At 40.3% G+C, this 23,404-nt stretch overlaps 1 protein-coding gene across 6 annotated transcripts in view; it reads left to right on the forward strand.

Moving 5' to 3' along the window:
• The window catches only part of PARD3 (par-3 family cell polarity regulator), a 567,261-nt gene that overhangs the window by 252,073 nt on the left and 291,784 nt on the right, over window positions 1-23,404 (forward strand). For all 6 annotated transcript variants that reach the window (XM_083466611.1, XM_083466612.1, XM_083466608.1 and 3 more), the window contains 2 exons: window positions 2,738-2,916; window positions 16,210-16,341. In XM_083466611.1, the coding sequence (XP_083322737.1) occupies window positions 2,740-2,916; window positions 16,210-16,341 (309 nt within the window). In that variant the 5' untranslated portion in view covers window positions 2,738-2,739. The remainder of the gene's footprint in view (window positions 1-2,737; window positions 2,917-16,209; window positions 16,342-23,404) is intronic.

Genomic DNA, 23,404 nt, shown 5'->3' on the forward strand with positions numbered 1-23,404 from the left:
GTACATGTATCTCTGATTCTGGCCTTAAGCAAATGCTAATGTTAATATTCCCCCCCTTTTTTTTAATGCTGAAATGCATTTTGGATATGTTTAAGCAATTAGGCATCCTGATTGACTTTTGTTGGTAAAGTATGGATATTAGCACTAATCATTGACATTTGAATATAGATTCATCCTGTGGAAAGACTTCATGCTGGCAGTAGACTGAAGTTTCATGTCATGTCTTCTCATTAGCCCTGCATGTAAATCTTTTGGGAGGGGGAAGGGGCACATGAAAAGAAGCATAGAAGTAGTATTTAGGCATCTCATTATACTGACTTCTGGGTTGAGGAATTTATGATGAGATTTTGGAAATTGCAAACTAATCAGTGAATGTATTATTACTGGCTTCATTATTTTTGATTTCTTCTGATACATATTAAAATTTGGGAATCTCTTCTCATACAACTACACAGAGAGAGAGGGGGGGGGGAGAGAGAGAGAGAGCCTGGAGGATGCAAACTTAGATTGGCTTTGAAGTGTGGATCTCTCTACAAACTCTTAATTAAAGCATATATGCTGTCTTAGACTTTTGACTATCCAGGAAAGAGATCAGGCAATGGTGGATAGCTCAAAGGATATGTCAGCTCAGTGAGCAGCAGCAGTGAAATGGGCCAATTCTGTGTCTGGGATTATTAGAAAATATATTGGAAGTAAAATGGCTTGTATGGTATAACTTGTGTTATTGTGCTCAGTTCTGGCCATCCCTTCTGAAAATGAGTGGTCAACCACACATCAGCCACAACTATCAGGCAGCTGAAGCACCTTCTATACATCTTAGTGTTTGGGGCTTCCTAGTAAGAATATATATATAGGTCAAAATTCTCTACTGAGAAAAAATATGTATAAATAAGATTGGTCAAAATTCTAGTCGCTCAGTGAAACTGATTGACATTAATCTCAGCACAGACAAAAGCAGGCATTTTACATGCTGCATATAATTATCTTACTATATTTGCTGCCAAAAGATGTGATTGTGGGGTTTTGGGTTTTTTTACACGCTAGCCTCAGCCGACTCCCCCAATTCCATCAGCTGGGTTTGAGAACATAGACTGAAGGTCTGAATTTGGCCCTGGCAATTTGTAAGACTGCTTAATATGCTTGAAAGCCTCACTGAAGCACGTAAACTGTGTACTATTATTATGTAAGAAATAATAGATTCTTCTTGATATATGTTTCTAATTATTTTTGCTTTGTTTTTATATTACATTTTGCCTCATTAGTAGCGAACATATCTCTTCCAGTGTGTTTTCTTTGTTGAGCGTATTGGAATGTAATAAAAATGTGTGGTATTTAAACAGGGAAAATAGATAGCCTAATGAAAATAAAATGCATTTTTCATTTTTACTGATTTTTCCTGTTTCCCGAATACCATGCTTGAGAACTTGCTGCTTTGGGGTTCTCTTGGGTCCTGCTTGATGCCAAAGAGGTTTAAAGGCAGGAAATCATGCTGCTAAACAAATATTCAACATAGCAATATCCTTAAACTATATAAACCTTTATGTTTGGAACCGTGGCGCTCTTTTGGTTCTGTGCCAACCACAACAAGTCTTTCAATCTTGATCAAGATATCTAAATGCATAAAAAGGAGCAATGTATAAAAGGAGCGTGAAGAATAGGCTGGTCAACTGTTGCTCCTGTATAGGAAAAGCCTCCTCCTCCATCAAATATATAAGTGTCAGCAACCTGTGCAGTGTCAAAACTAGTTAACAAGCCAGAACATAAAACCAGAGTATAATCTGGGTTAGTTTAAACTAAATTTCAATAAAACAGGGATTAAGAATGTGTGGTTCTCCCAGTATTGTTAGACTTCTATTATCCTTCATAACTGGGTAAGCTAGCTGAGGCTGATGGGAGTTGCAGTCCAACAATCCCTCTGAGGGGCACAGGTTACCCATCTCTAGGTCAGAACAAACCACAGTTCACCAAGTTCATATGCAGTGTGGAGCTGTGATTTGCTCTGAAGTGAAAACAGATGCTTTCCTGTTGAAAGAGGAGGGAGAACGTGTGAGCTGTACTTGCGATTCATTTTCAGTCACCTAAATGCAGCTTATGCGATCATATGAAAGAGGCCACTGTCTGTTAGTATGCAAATGTTCATGATGAAACCCTTCATCTACAAACAAGAAATTTAATATTTCTAGCATCTACGGCTTCTTTTATATGTTCAGTTTGGGCAGTGTTGCAATAAATTCATGGGGGAGAAGGGACACAATATCTTCTCCTCCCCTATATTGATAGCCTCTGGTAGGAAGCAGGTCCTCTGTGTGCTAGCAAAATGGCATGGAAGTCTGGACTGTGTGGTGTTTGTTTTGTTTTGAAGGGAGAGAAAGGATTACTCAGGATCTTCACAGTATTCCAGATAAATTATGCTATTAATCATTACTTACAAGGAAAGGAAATATTTATGGTATCTTCACTAGAAGGGCTGTTGAGACTTGATAATGATTGGTATGGGAAAGAAACAGAATTTCATGTTGCTGCTTCAAAGAAAGCTGGATAGGCATCCATCATGGATGCTTAATACAAGTTGTCCTTCTGTTATGTCAGTTGATTGTGGCAGATAACTCACTGGAGTCCATATCATCATGCTGGTTTTGGATATACTCAGTGAGTGTGTTTATAATTTCCACACTTAATGCAGAAAGATTAAGGACGTCAGCTACATATAATTTTTTTGTCCTTTTTATCTTTTCAGATATGCCTCTTCATGTACGCCGCAGTAGTGATCCTGCGTTAGTTGGTCTCTCAACATCAGTCAGTGAGAACAATTTTACTGCAGAAGAGCCTTCACGGAAAAACCCCACCAGATGGTCCACAACAGCAGGCTTCCTCAAGCAAAATACAACTGGTGGCCCAAGGAGTCATGAAAGAAAGGTACTATATTTTCCCCCATCACAAACATTTGAAGAAGACACTACACAATGGCTCATCATTATTGCTTTATTTGGAAACCCAAACTTCAAGAAACATTAAAAACAACAACTAAAACTTTGAAGCTAAATTTAAAATTCGTTTTAAAGTTGTTTAAATTTTAAATTGGCTTTAAGAACTATATATAAAATACACACAGGCTTAGTTCATGATGTTCTGTCAACCAAGTTGACTGTGGTGTTGCACAAGTAACATTACTACAAACAGGCACTTTTACACATTATAATTTTTTTTACTCCCTACATACATCCTTGAATTGTGCACATGCACAGGCCCTTCCATTAGAAGGAAATGACAAAATATTCTAACCCAGTTTACTCATCTCATTAAACTATAGTTTAATGTGGGTTTAATGTGAACAAGCCGCGTGCTTGGTGTACACTGCTAAAAGTCCCCACAGCACTTCTCCCCCAGTTCTCACACTGAATGAGACTGGTAAAATGAATGAAGCTGGTAAAATATGGACTGGATGAAGTATTTGTTAGGCAGATTTGTAGACGGTTGACAGACCAAACCCAAAGAGTGCTCACTAGCTATTTCTCATCATCTGGAGGGAAAATGACAAGTGGGGAGCCACAGGGTTCTGTCCAGGCCCGTTGTTGTTCAACATCTTTATAAACTACTTGGATGAAGGTATTTAGAGGATGTTCATGAAATTTGCAGGTAATACCAAACTGGCGCTGTGGTGTAAACCACTGAGCCTTGGGCTTGCCGATTGGAAGGTTGGCAGTTCAAATCCCCGCGAAGGAGTGAGCCCCCGTTGTTCGGTCCCAGTTCCTGCCAACCTAGCAGTTTGAAAGCATGTCAAAGTGCAAGTAGATAAATAGGTACCTATCCGGCAGGAAGGTAAACGGCATTTCCGTGCACTGCTCTGGTTTCACCAGAAGTGGCTTAGTCATGCTGGCCACATGACCCGGAAAAACTGTCTGCAGACAACGTCGACTCCCTCGGCCAGTAAAGCGAAATGAACACTGCAACCCCAGCGTCGTTCGCAATTGGACTTAACTGTCAGGGGTCCTTTACCTTTACCTTTACCAAACTGAGAGGGGATTCAGTATGACCTTAACAAATTGGAGAACTGGGCCCAAACTAGCAATGTGATTTTCAATAGGTACAAATGTAAGGTTCTGCACTTAGGCAGGAAGAACCAGCAACAGAAATATAAGATGGGGGGGGGGACATGGACACTTGGCTAGCCATTGGTACATGTGAAAAGGATCTAGGGATCTTAGTAGACCACAAGCTTAACATGAGTCAAAAGTGTGATGCAGCATCAAAACAAATGAATGCTCTTGTAAGCTACATCAACAGAAGCAGTTTCCTGATCAAGGGAAGTAAAAGTTCTACTTTATTCTGCCTTGGTCAGAGCACACCTGGAGTACTGTGTACAATTTAAGAACAATAGTGACAAGCTGGAACATGTGAAGAGAAGGGTGCCCAAGATGATCAAGAGTCTGGAAACCAAACCTTATGAAGAACGGTTGAGGGAATATTTAGGTTGGAAAAGAGGAGACTGAGAGGAGATATGATAGCCATCTTCAAGTATCTAAAGGGCTGTCTCCTGCTCCGGAGGCTAGGAACTAAAACAGAGTATTTAAGTTACAAGAAAGGAGATTCCAACTAAACAGCAGGAAGATCTTTCTCACAGTAAGAACTCCTGCAATTGTCTGGTTGATTACTGTGATAATATGATGCTGGACAGATCCAGTTTTTTCTTCTAAGAATCTTTGAATCTATCTTGCCCAGGATTTTGTTCTCAGTCAGTAAGCAGCCAGATTATTAGGGTTGCGGGATTTGATCGTGTGCTGTTATGGCATATTATTTGAAACTGAAATGATTGCTTTTGCAACAAATTTAGGTTCCTCCCAGTTCTCTTATGCATCCAGTGTAGCCCTTGCTGTTCTGCCACGTTGTTGTAGCACCAAACATTTTCCCATATTTCCTTATAGATCTGTGAGCTTCACAAGCAAAAGTGGCAAAGTACTTCCAGACAGTCTGATTCATAATTTGTGATATTTTCCTCTCCTGCACATATTCTCTGAATTCAATATCTCCACATGAGCAATAATACTGGTAATTAAAGAAAGCAGCAGGAAGCTTGTTTTCTTATATACCTTTATTCTTAAACAGAGGACTTGAAAGGCCTTTCTTTGGTTGTTTTTTAGTTCCTCTGCTCTCCTTATTCTGACCTAATTCTGTCTGTGAGAGTACTTTATTTTATTTTTAAAAATAGTTTGATATGTTTCATTTTCAAAGCTTGGTTATAGAAATCAATTCTCCAGGCTAAACACATTATGCATTACTTTTTGAGTAATGTCTGGAACTTTACAAACACTCTGAAAATGCTCTTTTATCAACCCAGAGATTTAATTTTTATAATACTTAGGTGTCCTACCTTCTCCATTCAGCCTGCCTTCTAGCAATAAACTGCTTACAGATCTTTGTTTGAGTAAGCAGTATATACAGTTTTGTTCAATAAAAATAAATTATTCACAATTTGATTCACCAATTGGATGACTTTAGGAGACAAAGGAGGGCACATTAAAATAATAAATTGCTCCACTTTCTATTATTGTCTTGTCCTTATTCTGTTTTCTCTTCCAATTCAACTTTCCCATTAGTTCTCCCCCCCCCCCAGTTACAGCTTTCTTATAATGTACTCTTTGTTGGAGTTCCATTCATCATCCAGTTCCCCAAATCTCAGACAATAAACAAAAGGCCAAAAAGGCAAACATTCTGGAACTCATTTTTGACACCCCCCTTGCTTCTAAACCTGTTGTAGTAGGGAAGAACACTTGTTGAATCAGTGGCAGATAAAGTTATATTTGGTTTGCTTCTTTCCACCTCCTCCTCACAGAGCAGTTGATTTGAGAAAGTTGGCATGAGGGCTGAAGTGACCTAGTACCAGTTGTTGGAATAGCAGCAGGTGGGGATGACAGCAGATGGACTTGTTGATAGGATATTTTTGTGGTTCACAGAGCTGGATATACATTTCTGATGGTACACTTTGGTATGAAGTGCTGGCACCTTTTTTAAGAGGGATGGGGAACCTTTTTTGGTTTAGTGGTAGAGATTATTATCTGCTTCGACCACATGAGCCAACTTTTGATGAGTGGCCAGAATGAGCCCACTTGTCAATCATCTGATATCATAATGATGCCATGTGAACAACAGGTGGGTGGTCTTTATCACCTGTCACACATGGGGGTTGGGGAGATAGCAAGCAGGATTGAACTTCCTGTGCATCACCTGATGGTTCGAGCTGCTATCTACAGGCTTTCTGCAATGTAATGGAATTCCCTGCAGGGAACCCCTTTGTGCACCCAAACTAAGAAGGATTAAATCCCTGTCTATGAGGTGAGGAGCAGGGCATTTGATTCTGCTATCTGTAGGTTTGGGCATGTGAAGTCAGCATTGGGTACCAGCATCTCATCATTATTATTTTAGCAAAAAAAACACTGTGTGGCACACATACTGTTAAATGGTTCCCTGTATGTTAACATCTGTTGCTAGCATAATCTAACCTGAAAAGACCAGTGGAAATCCTGCGCAAGTAATATGCAGATATGCCGTAATAGCCAGAAACTTTGATACCCATTTGGGGCATTCACTTACGATGCTCGCTACACAACCATATGTAAGCCTTACCCTCCTAGCCTAACCTACCTCATAGGGTAAAGAGGTTGAAATACAATAACTCAGAGGTTTTAAAGTGTGGTCTGTGAGCTCTGTTTAGATCATCCACGGGAAGATTGTTGAATAGTCAAGGATGTCTGTATTTAATTGGTTAAATTAGGACCAGATTATTGAACAGACTAACCAGGCTCTTATCTAGAGTGAATGTTTTTGATATCAACACTGAAGAATTTTTTTTAAAAAAATTATTTTGCTTCACCACATAGAAAGGCAAGTCTAGGGGCATTAAAATATGAGTTGCCGATATACTTTGTAGAACAAAAAAAGTAGTCTGCGAAGTTCCTCAGCAACTTTAAAGTGCTCCATGTGGTGTGCAGAGGAGAGAAGTTTGAGAACTGCTCATGTAACCCAATGGATGTCACCCCTGCACTATTTTGATCAAAGGGGGGATGATAAATCTCACAGGTAATAAATAAATAGGCTGTTCTTCAGATACTAGCTAGTATTATCATTTTGGATGCCAGGCAATTACTGTTAGCTTTGGAATGCCATTTATTTAGTTAAACCTTCTGCAAGTAGATGCTTTCCAGATGTTTTGGACATGATGGGAGTTGTAGTCCAAAACATCTGGAGGGCATCTTTAGTTAACTGATCATGCAGTCCTCATATATTCATTCAAGTCTTCTTCCAAAAAGACATGACCATTTTATAGTCAGGTTTTTGCAGGACTTTTTTTCAGCTGGAATTCAGAAGAACTCAGTTCCGGCACCTGTCAGGTGGGCACCATTACCAATATAAGAGAACAAGGGAGGGGTTTATAATGAGTTCCGGCACTTCTTTTTCTAGAAAAACACACTGGGTTTTTTTGCTATGTGTGACCAACAGTGTCTCCCTTCTTTAAAAACTATTTGCCTTTCACATTATTTGCATCATATGTGGTGAGCTTTATAAGTAGAAAATATGCTGTCTTTCTGCCTAACACCTGATACTCAACTATCTACAGTAGTTACTTGTCACCTGCATTTTACTTTCTCTTGATTGTGAATGCAAATGTGGAGGCAATTAGTTCTCACCTTAAATGTATATATTTGAATATATGCATTTTAAATTATGTAACACAGAGTTTCACTCCCTTAAAATTTACCTAGATACACAGTACTGTGAGGATCCATACCTTCCACGAAGCAGTCACATTTTACAGACTCCAGTTAGTAAACTCCCAATATTTTTGCTTCTTTAACTGTTCAGTGTGTACTTACTTCTCTTCCATCCCAGCTGAGCTTTGACACACCGCATAACAGAATATTAGATGTAGGTCTGCTGGATTAGATCAGAGAGTAGCCTTATCTCATATCTAGGAATACAGACTGACTTAAGGAATGGAAATGATGACAGCAAGTGTGTGTATAGAAAGAGAGCTTTTCATGAATGTGAGGGGGCAGGGTTAACCTCTTCTCTCTCTGCATTTTTGTCCTGATCCTGATGGGCTACTTAAAAAACAAACAAATGTTAAACAGGTTCAGACATTTAATGAGACATCCAAAGGCATACAGGTGTGCTTTATGGGACTTTGACCTCTCAGCAGCAGACCATGCCATATAACAAATCACTTTTTAAATTCCTGTCAGTTTCAAAAAAGTCTGCAGTAGGAATTGAGAGGTGATGGCCAAAGCAAGGGGTGGGGGTTAGAAGGTTCTGGTTCGAGAGGCACAGTTATCTTGGCGGGAGACCAAGGTCGTTCAGGACCATGGATAGTGCTTCTGCAAAGCAAGCCAAAGTTTTGTCAGCAAGGTCCTAAACTAAGTGACTGTGGTTTATAGCAGGACTACGTGGTCTCAGATTGGTAGCCCCACTCCCTGGGTGCTTCCTCCTAACGGGTTGGTAACTTCTGCCGCTGTGGGATCCTTCAGAGTAATGGGGTTTCCAGATCTATAATTCCCTTCTCAGGGCTCTCAGGATCCCCTAAGGAGTCTGTGGGTGAGTCAACATAGGCAGTAGAGGTTTTTCACTGGGGTTTAGGGGATATTCTGGTGTCCATGCACCCACAGAACTACAGTTATCAGAGGACTCTATTTCCAAGGGGTCCTGTCTTGGGGCCATCAAGAAATGCAAATCCAAAGCTCCACTGAAAATGCAGAAATAGCCACATAGTTCTTTGGATCCAGGCCATAATATATGATTGCACCATGCAGCAGTTTGTCATAGTTATGGAGCTGACAGAAGGAGAAATGACTCTTGTTTTTAATTCTAAACATCACCCAGAACCCAAATCCATTCTGAAAAGCTGCTGAATCTTTTAAAATGTCGATGGACATAGAGCCTCTTGCCTATGAGAGCTCATGCTGTATACTAGTTAGCCTTTAAGGTGATACAGATACTGTTGTCTTTGTGGCAACTGCCTATTTTGGATACACTTCTGGAATCAAAACATTAAGATGTTTGCACATAAATTAACTTTTCAGACTAAATTCTAAATCTGCAATTTAATAAGTTTGGAAATATGAAGGGTAAATCAAACCTAACTTTAATTTACTCTGTTGACAGACTTTAATGTTTTTAAGTCCTTGTCAAATGAGAAGGGGAGCTGTACTTTTTAAGGAGTTAGAAAATGTGTCATAATTGCTTAATTTTTAAAGCAATTAACACAGCTAGCAAATGTTGGGAAATGAAATATATATACAGTAGGTATATATACACACTTCTGTGAAGGAGATTGATTATATATATATATATATATATATATATATATATATATATATATATATGCAGGTTTTGGTGTCTTCGGGTGTCTTCCCGTGTAAGAGTTGGGGTGTCTAGGCGACGTTTCGACGAGGTCTCACTCGTCATCTTCAGGCTGGTGCTTTCGGCTTCTTGTTACTGGAACAGAGCAGGATCTCAGTGTTTGAGTTCCTATAAATACTGTTGAGGGGGTGTGGTATATAGCCTCCAACGTTCTGGGCAGAGGGGAAGTTCCCAGGTTAGTGTGTCTTTTCTTCTTTTGTTCCTTAATTACTTGAGGGATATCTTGAGTGATTTCTTGAGTGATATTCTGAGTACCACTTAGGTGGGTCATTAAGTGTGGATTAGTTGCTAAAGCTTTCGTGTCTTGACCTCTTGAGCAGAAAGCACAGAAAAGCACTCACCAACTATATAAACGGCCGGCCGTGTGGCCCCGCCCTTCCTGCTGCCTTTTCCTTTTTTTGGTGCCCCCTCGCAGAGGTTGAAGAGCCGTTTACTTCGTCGCGTCCGCCTTTCGCCGTCGCTGCAGTTGCCTTCGACCCGGGAAAAAGCGAAGCGAAGCGCGTCGTATGTCCGCTATCCAGAACCTCCACTCCTTCGGTGAGGACACCGGCCGGAGGGGGGGGGGCAAATAGGCAGGAAGCCTCAGGTTTCTGTGGGGCGGGCAGAAGGGGGGGTCAAAAGCTTTAGCAACTAATCCACACTTAATGACCCACCTAAGTGGTACTCAGAATATCACTCAAGAAATCACTCAAGATATCCCTCAAGTAATTAAGGAACAAAAGAAGAAAAGACACACTAACCTGGGAACTTCCCCTCTGCCCAGAACGTTGGAGGCTATATACCACACCCCCTCAACAGTATTTATAGGAACTCAAACACTGAGATCCTGCTCTGTTCCAGTAACAAGAAGCCGAAAGCACCAGCCTGAAGATGACGAGTGAGACCTCGTCGAAACGTCGCCTAGACACCCCAACTCTTACACGGGAAGACACCCGAAGACACCAAAACCTGCATTCCTGTACCCGTGAAAACCTACGAAAGCATATATATATATATATATATATATATATATATATATATATATATATATATATAAAATCTTTTGGACTTGATAGTCTAATGTCTGCTTGTCTGCTTTTCATGTGGGGATAATATACTCAAAGCCAAATGTACCAAAACAGACATAAAAATAAAATTAAAAGAGCATGTGTGCGAAAGAGAGAGTTTATTATCTTATTACTTGGTGTGTAGGGATTCATTATTTTTATGTTTTAGCAGCTAATGTTTTGGGGGGCATGGGATGGTAGTGGAATGAAACTAAAATCCTATTTACTGTGTAAGAGTGAATTTCAACATTGCTGTTTTTCAAAATGGAAAGAAGTTTTTAGTTCCCAGTGATTTTCCCATTAGGACTTACGCATTTCCCCCATGATTGATAACTGTTTTTTGAGAGCTAGTGTGATATATAACTACTGTCCCTGTCAGCAAGTAAATTGGCCTGCTAGGCATTCATGTACCAAGAACTGGATAGATAGGAAGCACACACACACACGCACACACACAGAGAGAGAGAGAGAGAGAGAGAGAGAGCGCGAACGAGAGAGAGCATGAATTTACACACCTTCCTGTGCCACAGAGTGGCCCTTTTGGGGCAGAATGAATTTCTGCTGTTGTTTCTCTCTTACCACCATTACGCCAATAGAAGTGGCAGTTGATGAAGAGGATTAAAATTTCTATTTGCCCTTTTAGAAAAAGGAGTTGCCCACTGATCTTAAAATGATAGGATTCTTAAAAGTAAGGAATAGAACACGGGTGGGGAACCTTTTGCCTTCCCCATACTGCTGAATTTCAACTCCCATATTCCCACTGGCCATGCTTGCCTGCTGAGTCTGACGGGAGGTGTAGACCAGAAACATCTGGAGGGTGAAAAGCTCCCCACCCTGAACTAGAATTTGGCCATTGTGACATTTATTTGTTACCTTTTACCAAGAAAATATTCCAAAGTTACTTAGAAATACATAAAAAACAGCATTTTAAGCAAGATCTAGTCGGCAGAATTCCTGGAATGCTCATCAAACAGTGTCAGTGTGGTATAGTGGTTAGTGTCAGACCACGACGTGGGAGACCAGGGTTCAAATCTCCACTTGGGCATGAAGGTCACTGCGTGAGCTTTGGCCAGCCACTGCCTCTCAGCCTAACCTACCCAACCCACCTCGCTGGGTTGGTAGGATTAAAATGCGGAGGGGCGGAAACGTGTGCAACTGTGAGCTCCTTGGAGAAAAAGGTGGGACAGGAAGTGTCCAAGTGTAGTACTTCACACAGGCTTATGGTGGCTTGGCCATGTATTGCTAAGCCCTGGTTTGAGCATAAGGGGTAAATGCTGCCACAGGGTTTTTAGAAGCATAATGTGATCATAATGAATACTGAGAAAGAAGTTGGAATTGATTCTTCGGTGAGTTTCATCTTGACTGACTAGGATTTGCAGAGCAGATATAATGCAGATGGATTATTTTGAATTATTGTCTACATAAGTAGGCAGTATTTCTTGTGGTATATGGTAGTTTTTCCTCTTTAAAATGCACCTGGGGGAAACAAACAGTTTTGTGTCTCTTCATTTTTTTGGTCTTATTAAACTACCAGCAGGATTAAAGCCCAGCTCGTGCATTGTAATTACACTACATCAATCACCATATGCTGTTTTGTTTGTTTTGCATTATCTTTATTGAGATTTTACTGTGAGATTAATGAGTGGAGGGTGAATTGGGGGGTGGGAATGGAATTCATCAGAGCTCTTGGGGCCTGAGAAATAACAATGTGAACTGTACTTAAGTTGAGAGTTTTTGGTTTTGCATGTGCACATACAAAGCCAAGCAGCATCTCATTTGTGATGGTTCCTTTGTAAACAAGATAAAATGACTGCGGCATTTTGACTTTTACTTTATTCTTCAGGTATGGTTCAGATTCTCCACTGCCGACTGTCAAAGCAGAATATTGGTTGCTTAGTGTAAGAGCCATTTATCACCACTGACCTTAATAATTGCCTTTTCTGTAAAACTTTTTGGCTTTAGTCAGTTTATCATTCAAAAGTATCAGGGAAACACATTTAACCTGGGATGGTGAGCTTTTTATGAGTGTTAGGGCATTGGAATTAAAATACAGCACTGGCTTATGAAAGGGTCTGCTATCTTCTCACAGCATTGCTATCTAATCCTCTACTCTTTATGCGTAAGAGATTAGTTTTACTCATAGAGCTGCAGAGGCAGGCGGTTTTGAAAGGGGTTTGATAATCAGGATGGGTAACAAGTGGTCATTTTTTCCCAATGTCTTTCTCAGAATACAAATTTTCTGGTCCTTCTTTTCATCGAAGAATCTGAGATAAATGCCTTCTCCCCCTCTTGACTCCCTAATTATTATAAATAAATTATTATTTTTAAAATACTCTTCCTGTTTCATCCTCCCTTAACCATTTTGTATTGGAACAATCTTTACAGTAGTCTACATAAAAGACTAATAGATCCCTGATATTGTGCCATTGGAGCTGGCCCCTCTGTTATGTATGTCGTGGGGACATCACCTGTCCTGTCTGCTTTAGTTTACAAGGTCATGGCTCTAAAATCATCTGGAAATAGGCAGAGTGTTAAATTGCACTGTAGAATGATAAAATAAACTGAATCTACCCAGAGGGGAATAGAGACTGCCAAGCAATGGTGTCCGTCTCATTTAATATATACAAACACTTGTAACAAGTCACTCGCTGACTGACACAATTAGTCTCTATGTCCCCATTATAGAGGAAGCCTTGAAACATGTGCCTGACATTCTGAGTAAAGAGAATTTCTCCAAAGTGGCCTTTGTCTCAAAGGTCATGATGAAAATTGCTGGGGTGGGAGTTGTTGTTGTTTAATTGCATATTGGTCCTTCGACTATTCTCACCTGTATGTTAGGGGAAACCTGCTGATAGCATGATGAAAAGAGTCTGTCTGTCTGACTGACTGTCTGTCTCTCTTTGCTGGGAAGAGTGTGGGAATGGAAGACAGTCTTATCTCTTCCGCTGTATGTACTATTGTACTGTACTTTTGCTTTTACTTCTGTCTGTTTCCCTCTCAGAGCGAGAGAGAGAAGACACCATGATTCCTTTGTCTGTACATAGTGTGTAAATAATTATATAGATTAGCTCTACGATGTGTCACACTTCTTGCTGTGTTATGCTAGAAGATTAGTGTGCATATATCATTTGATATATGTCACTGAAGCGCACTGGAGAAGAAGGTAAATGCCTTTTCCAGAGCTGCGCATACCAGAGGACGCTTGGAGTTCAAGGCTGCAGGGGCGCCCCCAACGCGTTCTCCAACAACCAGGACTGCATGATCATTAAAGCTCCCAGAGAGTTACTCACAGCCACTTTGCCCTTCCCAGGTCTTTTGAAATCTTGTGTCACACTGAACTAAGCCAAGTTTTGACTGAGTATGCCATCTGAGCCAAGGCTCATGGTTAAGCTCTGTTGGGGAACCTGCATAGTTGCACCATCCTGGTAATCCGTTGTTCACAATTTTAGTGGAAATATCCATGCAGCAGCGCAAATAATATGGTTCTGGATAAACAGCTGGTAGAAGAATGTTCCTAATGCCCTTTGAAAATCCAGAACCAAAAATCCTGCCTGGACATCCCTTCCTCCTGTCTGCTCCTCTTGACCTGTGACAAACATATTGCCCAGGAAAACAGCATTTATAACAAATGAAAAACTTGTGTGTTCAAACATCAACGCTGTTTATAACCTACACATCAAATAATTGTCAGAATGAGATCTGCATGGCGAAGCACTAAGCTGTTCTTGTTTTTGCTTTGCCATATATAATCTCAACCCTACACAGAGTCCCACCTACTTACCTGCTGTGGGATATGAATAATATGCCAGTAGGAAAAATAATTTGGAACACACAGAAGCTCTAGTTAGCATGTCCACACTGTCTCATCACACAAACAGAAGAAGAACACTTGCAGAAAGTTCTTGTTGGAGATGGAAAAGTCCATGCATGAGAGCCCATGAGCAAGGGACAGAATGCAATATTCACAGCTCATTGGTGGTCCCCAGGTTCCAGATTCATTTTTTGTCTGCCCTGGCTCCTGGTAAGCCAACTATAATTTGTTGTCCCCCCTTTCAAAAGTTAGAGGTTGTACAAGGTCTTGTGCTGAGATTACAAATCATTTGGTAACTTGTGCCAGGGCTGTACTATTTTAAGCTACATATTGCTGCTTCATATGCAGAAAACTCATTAGAAATCTTCCTACATCTTTATGTGGTACAGCTCAGTGGGAATTAGACCTTAGCTCTTACACAGAAAGGCCTAACCTTCTACAAAAATAGGTTGTAGTCCATAGTTAGATGTAGAACTGAAGTACATATGTGTACTTTGAGATTCCCAATATTGTTCTGAGATAATTTAAAAGTAGCTGTCTGGAGGTTTATTCTTTGCATAGAATAGGATTATGTAGCCTTGTTGTAGAAGTATGTATAGAAAATGGTAATTGCCAATCAATGTAGTAGTGGGAGTTCATTATCCGCCCGGTCTTCCTTGCAAGAATGCTCATTTGCTCAGTCAGAGAAGCCGGGGATCTGTCATATGACAAGGTCACATCAATAAATTATGGTTTAAAGTGGTTTTCCCTCACGTCAAGTCATATTTCTTTTTCCCAACTGTGATTTTGCTTTGGCTTTGCACTACCATCAGATGATTTAAATAGTTGCTGTTGGCTCTTAGCAGTTGCAGATATGTTTTTGACACAAAGAGGAAATGGAACGAGAAGCAATATTCTGCCACACACCTGACCTGCTGCTTTCTGTCAAGGCCTTTGGATGACTATTAAATTCCAGACAGCTCCCTTTCCACTATGGAGGGCCCTTTCCGTGACTTGCTACTTTGCCTCTTGTTTCCCCATTGTGCATTTTAATAGGACCTTAATCCCTTTTTTATATTTATTGTGCTTCAGTCTGGGGACCAGAACCCCATATGTATCAGAGAGGGCGCACATAAATAGGCAGAGTGCTCTGTTTATTGCTTTAAGGTTTGCACCATAGATATATAACATGACACAAAAGAGATTGTACTAGGATTGTCTTTGTCCCAAGCAGGATTGATATCCTTCCCCATTGGCTGGACCCTTCTCTCTTCTCCCTGGATTCAACATAAACATGATTTGAGAAAAACTTGTTTCTGCCCTTTCTTTCCCAGAGGAACTGTGTCTGTCCTTTTCCGGTAGCAGAATCCAGGCTTAACCTGTAAGCCAGGATACTCTGTCACATGTTTAAGCATTTCAAGATTCCTATTGACTGAAGACTGTCAGGGTTGTTGTTTTTTTTTAAAAAATTATATATTCTTTTAAAACTAACCCCACTTTCTATACCTCTCCCTGCCTTAAATCTTAATAGCTACACCTTATTTGAAGTTGTTAGAAGCCCCTGGTGTGTTGTAACACACTCACTCACCTGCAGAGTTTGCTAACACACTCGCCATAGCGTTTGCACCACTGCTATAACTTTTTAAAGAGAAGGTCCATTTTGCACATGAGTTTTCCGGAACTGCTGTAGGGAAAACATAGCAGCCTGTGAGTGTGCAAATGCATATTGCATTTTAACAGCCCCTAGGACACACTGGCTATAAAAGTGCCACACGTAGACTTGCAGTGCTAGTGTTCTATAGAGACCTAAACTTGGAAATGATACATTCTGTTTCATTTCCAGTCTGTCTCTGGTGTGTCGTTCTTTTGAAAACCTGCTGCATGGTTAGTGCCCTTAGACAGTGTTATTGTGTTTTGCTTTTAAATTGTATCACCTTCTTCCCTGTTTTTGTTTTGAAACAGAAAGATGAAAATTACAGAAGCCTCCCACGAGACACCAGTAGCTGGTCTACCCAGTTTCAGAGGGACAATGCTCGCTCTTCACTAAGTGCCACCCACCCCATGGTAGATAAATGGCTGGAGAGACAAGAACAGGTAACATGCGTGTCTTTAGATAATCAAACCTTTATTTATGCATGCACACACAACGCCATGTGTCCTTACCTATATTTTAAATGGTGGTGGTGTTAGCGTGGGCATCCTGTTGGGTCATGTTGGAAGGATATGGTAATATTTTAACAGAAAACAAGTTGGATGCAAATGCATTGGATCTAGCAGGGGTTGCCCCCTTTTGGGCCCATGTTCGCATTTCAGACTGGAGACACTGTTGTGAGCGTCACACAGCACACATGGCAACCTATTCTGTTGGCTAGAATAGAATGCTTTTTTCAAGCCATTTCAGGATGGGTGAGGAGATCCTGTGGGTACGTCCCTGTGGGTGCATGTGTGCCAATGAGTGCTATGGTGGTAACCCTTGGTGCATAGAATGGCCAGTGTTAGAGCTGAAGCACAATATTGTGCAATACATCTGTTATAGGACTGTACTATTACAGACTGCAGGTGGGGTAATTTCCATTTGATAACACCCTCCCCCCATAAAAACATCCCAGCACATATACAACTGGTATTTATGGATTAAGGCTTAAAATCCTTCTATCCAGTGCTATTTTTCTATTAAATAAAGAGGTGCCAGAACACACAATGAACACCTCGCTTGTTCTCTTATAATGGCAATGGGTACGCACCTGAGAGGTGCTGGAACTGAGTGAGTTCCGGCTGAAAAAAAGCTCTGCTTCTCTCTATAATACTGGTTGAATTTAGTTCTCATCCTCCTGCACAATCTTTGTTATGCTGGTACAATGGTCTGCAATGAGACCAGCCTTGCGACCAGCCAGGAGATGTTTACATGGGAAAGCATTCAGGTTTCAATTCCCCATACACAGTCTGAAGTAGTGCAGTCTACCAATACATGGATTATATGAGACTGCTGTACAGTACCCCTGGCATCTTAAAGACTGATTTTGCAGAGCTGATGCTCAGAGTGAAAATTCTGTCAGCTGCCACCTAGTCTATATTATTGGTTTCTTATTGTTAACACTAAATTAGAAATCCATCTTTCAAGGCAAGTTGAACTGGGAGTTTTTAAGAGTGGTCTTCTTTTTTTAAAAAAGGTATTCCCTTTACATATTTCTGATAGCTTTGTATTTTGTGCATTTCTAAGCCCACAATTGCTGTTGAGATCAGCAGTGATATCAAAACATACTTGAATGGTGTTACTTAACAGAGCGATCTTTTCACCTCTTTTTCGGAGTATCTTTTGTGTGTGCGTGGGCTTCCCCCCCTTGAAGATCTATTAAATTTGATGTTAATGAGTCTGTATGTACCTAGAAACGAAGGATCCTTTGGTGATTTCATATCAGTGGGGTAATTAATTAAACTGAAATTGTTTAACAGGGCATGAACAGTAGAAGCAAAACTATAATGAGAGCAGAATGGAGCATAACACTGTGGAGGGTGAGGATGAGGCTTGTAAGTGATAGACCAGATGCAAGAAGAATTCCTGGTTTTAACCCTTTCCCTCCCCCTTCCTATATGTTTTAAATCTTTAATGCATACATTTTTTTAAGTGTTTAATATGCTATGTTTGTCTTGCATTTGTTTAGTGGAATTTGGATTACTTAACAAATTTATATTTAGGGTGCTCTCTCTTGTAAACACATTGGGCCATTTCTGGTGGTACTTTGCCCTGTGACAGTTATTGGCATGTTCCTGTCTTCACTCTTCCTCCACCCTTCTTATCTTTCTCTTCACCAAGGGGTGGACTTAATTAAACTGGAAGGTCCTGCATTAACATGTTGGAGAAGTTATGGGAAGAAAGAGAGGGAGCCAAAAAGTTTCTCCTGAATTAGCTGTGAGGATATAGGGTCTCAGGGGTGAATTTTCATCTAAACAGACATATTGATTACTACTGTGCACAGCCAGTCAGCAAGCTTGGCCACTTGCTATGGCCCACATCATTATCTTTACCTTCCAGGCGTGTCCTTAGATTTGGGTGGTCTAATGAGATCAGATGCAGTGCACACTGTTTCTAATCTGGCCGGCACCCTGTTTGATGCGAGATCACTTTGCATGATTGGGAGACCTTTTTGACTTACTCTTAAATGTGCTCAAGTTTGTGGATGATGCCAAATCATCCCCAAGGATTATCTCCAGACCTGGACAAATGGGAAACAAAATGGCAAATGAGATTCATTGTAATAAGTGTAAAATGATGCATGTTGAAATGAGGCGAGAAACTTATACATATGTTTATGGGAACTCAATTTGCTGTGACAGTTCAGAAAAAAAGTATTGGGGTGGTGATGAATACCTCAGTGCCTGCAGTGGCAGTGAGAAGGAAGAAAATTCAGCATTAGAGATTATTACCAACTGGATTGAAAATAAAATGGCTTGTGTCATAGTGAATTTATATAAATCTGGGGTGGAACTGTGCTTGGAATGCCTTCTACACAGTTTTACTCTCCCTATCCCATAAAATTTATTTTACTACTCGAATAGGGCAAGCAAAATGATCAAGGACTAGAACATCTTTCCATGGGGGAAAGGCTAAATTATTATTTGTTGTTGTTTTTAAAAAGTTGAATAAGAGCAAACATGACAGAACAGAGCTTTATAAAGTTTGGCATGGCAGAAAAAAAGTGGGAGTCACAACTTTCCCCTCTTTCTCATAATAATAGGAATTTTGGGCACCCAATTAAATAGACAGTGGATTCAGAACCCATAAAATAAAGTACTACTTTATGTAGTGCATGGAATTCACTGCTGTAGAAGTGATTATAGTGATTGTTGTTGTTTAGTCGTCTTAGTTGTGTTTGACACCCCGTAACTCCATGAACCAGAGCATACCCTGGAAACACTCACTTTCTTCTCAAAGCTTCTCCTTTTTTATGTCCATGGAGTTTTCTTGGCAAAATACTGGAGTGATTTGCCAGTTCCTTCTCCAGGTGGATCACATTTAGTCTAAACTCTCGGCTATGACCTGTCTGTCTTGGGTGGCCCCGCATGGCATAGCTTCAAGCCCCTTCGCCACAACAAGGCAGTGATCCATGAAGGGGAGTTACTGGCTTAAAGAACATTAAAGAAGGGTGTAGGAACATAGGAAGCTGCCTTACACTGAGTCAGACCATTGGCCCATTTAGCTTATTATTGTCTATAATGACTGGCAGTGACTTTCCACAGTTTCAGAGAAGGGTCTTCACCTGCCTAACCTGGAGCTGCCAGGGATTGAATTTGAGATTTTCTGCATTCAACACAGATGCTCCCCCACTGATCTACAGCTCAGAGAAACTCATGTGGTCTAGATCTATCAACCATTATTAGGCATAGTAGTTAAGTAGTGTGCTTTCTTTATGCCCGGGTGATGGGCTTTGTGTATCTATTTTGGCAAACAATGACTTTACACCAGGCCCTCTGTAGTGTCTTGGTTGTTCAAACTAGGCTTGCTCTGTGGCTAAAGAGTACTTGTTTTTACTTAGCTTGTCTATGCTTTATAAATGAGGAGCCAATGCTGACCCAAGCAAATGCTAGCCACAAGCAGGAGGTTGCAATCATCCAGTTGATCCCTGGAACCCATTATAAGATCTTACACAAACAATGCTTGTAATTCATCTATTAATCATCCAGTGTGAATGAATGGGAGCCAGCCAGCCAGCCTATTTGGCTTGTGGTGAACTCAATATCTATTTCTGTATTTTCTGAAGAGCGTCAGGCTTGTCTCTTTTTCAGCAAGGACTAACTAATTAGAATCATAGAATTGTAGAGCTAGATGACCCCAACAGTCATCTAGTCCAACTCCCTGCAATGCAGGAATCTCAGTTTCAGCATACATGATAGATGGTCATCCAACCTCTGCTTAAAAACCTGCAATGAAGGAAGAGTCCACCACCTCCCGAGGGAGTCCGTTCCACCCCTGTGACTTGGCTTTAATCCTGCAATGTTACATTTACTTTGTACAACTCTGGATGTCCCAGGAAACTCTCTACCTATGTTTTGTGTTATGTAATGACACTCAAGTCCTGCCTAGTTGCTGTTGGGTTTCAACTCCTATCAGCTCCAGCCCAATGATCAGGGATCATGGGAGTGGTATTCAAAAATATCTGGATGGTACCATGTTATCTATCACTGTACTAAAAGTTAGTGACTGATGCAAGTTCACCCATTGAACTTCATGGCTGAGTGGGGATTTGAGTCTGGGTCTTCCCAGTTGTAGCCTGACAAGACAACCAGTGCTCCATAGTGGCTCTTAAATTCACAGCATGGAAGTTCTATTTTGTGGGAAGGAATAAGAGACTACATCTTCTTTCCTCATTTTGCAGTGAATTTCAGATTTTTTTTCACTGTCAGTGCAAGCTCTCTTAGCAGATTGTCCATTTCTTCAGCACCATTATGAACAAACATGCATAAGGCTGCAGAGAGGGACTTATTAAGAGAATAGAGCTAGCCTTTATATAAAGAAATTGCTGCTGTTCATTACACTACTCTGGACCTCATCATCTGATCACTGAAAAAGCATTTGAAAATGTGTGTGTGTGTGTTCGTTCTCCTTTGTCCACTCAGGTGCATATTATCACAATTTTCAGTAATGTAAAATAATTGGAAGCCCATTTTTTGAAGCCTGGTGAACTAGAGAGTAGCATCTGTAGTTGCTGGTTAGGAAAATATGCTTGAATATATGTATTGCCCCACATTATATTACAAAGCACACTTCTTGAAGAAAGCATGAATACTCTGAGATAAAGGTTTTCTTTAATTCTACCCCATAAAATGATGCATCCTAGAATTAGCTTCTTTGCCATTCTTGGCTGCAAATATGTTGAGCTCATGAGTTACAGAATACACAGGCACTCTGTATATTAAGGGTGCCTGTGTATTCTATAAATCATGTAAAATTTTATAGATCTCTTCCAGGAATGACATTAATGGTGTATAATAGTGTTTAATCCTTCAGAAATAATTTTAAGGAAAAAGTGAAGCAGTCTTTTGTACCTATTACACAAGCCTGTTGTGAAAAACACTACTTGCTTTAGAAATAACTACAGTATATTGCCAGCTTCATATGCAGTGAGGAGACTGGCTATCCAAATATTGAGATTCTTCATGCAGCAGTTACAGATATAGAGCAATAACCCAACAATCCATCATATTCCTGCAAGGATCAGATTGCAGGATAGCCTACTGCAGCTAAGTGGCACACACTTGATTGTTAAAACCAGAGAGAGGTATACTAGGAGCAGCTAAATACTATCCCTGGGTGAACTTCTCTATTTTCCAGATGTTGAGGAGAACTGAACCTTTTGAATGAGGTGCTAGGTTCCTGGGTTGTTCTTTCTTTACCTGCAGGAATTATATCTAGTTACCTATCTATGTATCTATATGTTTTTTATAATCTATGGGCCCTTTCTTCATTCTGGAGGAATCTCAGACAGACCTATTTAGTGAAAGTTAGTGTTGAATTATTGACTAGAATATTTCAGGGGTTGCACTTGCCAAGTGTCTAGTTTGAGCTCAGCAAAAATGGCCCCTTGAAATGCTGCAAAATTGCATGCTTTTTCAGGGAAACCCTCCCCCTTATAAAAATGTTTCAGAATACTATTTTCTGAGAAATTGAAGCTCAGCTCTCCTTTGAATATGTAAGCTGGTTCATAATGTAATGATTCTTCGTTATTTGTATACTCTGAATGTTGCACTTTTTCCTGATTACGTAAATGTTCTAATTCACAGTGCTTAAGGGCACTAAAAGATAAATATCTAGAGTGCTTCAGAATATATGTTTCAGGCTCACAAAATTAATATTTCCACACCTAAAATTATTACAAGCTCAACACTTCACAGTTAGGCCAAATTTTTGCTGTTGTCCCACTGGGACTTCAGCCTAAGTGAAGAGTGAGGGAATGTTGTTGAACAGTGCCCTTAATTACTATAGTGCCAAACGAATGCACAAGTGAAATACATTAGTAGAATTAAAATTTGTCTTTTATTCCCTTGGTGGGTAATACAGTTAATGAATATAGATCTGACCAAATTAAGATAATTTATTTCAATGGTTTACATCACTGTAAAAGTTTTAGTGCAGCATAGACTGTTCATGCAAACTTTAAATAGAAGCAGTTCTTGTATCCGTTTCGAATATTGTGAAGGTTAAAAGTTTTAACTCTATTAAAGCAATTCACTTAATTATGTCTATAGAGGATATTGTTTCCTCTGCTGTGGATTTCTCCATCCACAGTTCTCAATGCCAGTCAGAAGCAGTTTTCTAACATCTATTTAGAGATGTTCCCACCAATGATATGTACTGTAATTCAAAATATTAGCCCATATTTTGACCTCCTTAACAGTATGGCTGGTGCCTATCATAAATAAGCACTCCTTCCTTGCAGGTGACCAGTTTTAATTAACACACAATTAATTTATGGCATTTGCTGGAATACAGTCTACACAGCTTCTACTGAAGGCAGAGTGGTGGGGGAAACCCAGCCAGATGGGTGGGGTAATAATCATAATCATAATAGTCAAACTAGCTGAGTGGCATCTATACCAGCGTCCTCCAATATGGTATCCTCCAAATGTTGTTGGACTCCAACTCCCATCAGTCCCAGCCAGCATGGCCAGATCAGGGATGCTGGTAACTATAGTCCAAAACATCAGGAAGGGACCAGGTAGGGAAAAGCTGCTCTCACTGACAGCAGCTGTCCTGGTCTGCAAGCATGAGTCTTTTTCAGCCCTGTTTTGACCTTTATTAAAATTTAGCCCGATGTCCTCAGTTTAAAATTGTTGTTCAGGAATGTGTCCAAGAGAGGGAAAATGTTCTCTTGTCCACCCCACATGCACCTGGAGACTCCCCCTCTCCAATTAAGAGACATATTGGCATTGATTTCAATGGCACACTGTTGGCTGCAGTTGCCTGTTTCTTAGTATGAAAACCCATGATCTTACAATGAAAGGGAAATAGTCTCCTAGCTTTAGATACACATAGAGGGAAAAGCCACCTGGAGGATTCTTGTTTAAGAAATTTTGGGACAAAAACTGGACTGATGTGTTTGTATTGGCTTTTCGTGTGTCTCTAGTCCTGATTTCTCTCTGTTTATCATCCTCAACTGTT

Source organism: Podarcis liolepis (genome assembly GCF_965112155.1).
Source record: "Podarcis liolepis genome assembly, chromosome: 12".
In the NCBI taxonomy this organism is placed as follows: domain Eukaryota; kingdom Metazoa; phylum Chordata; class Lepidosauria; order Squamata; family Lacertidae; genus Podarcis; species Podarcis liolepis.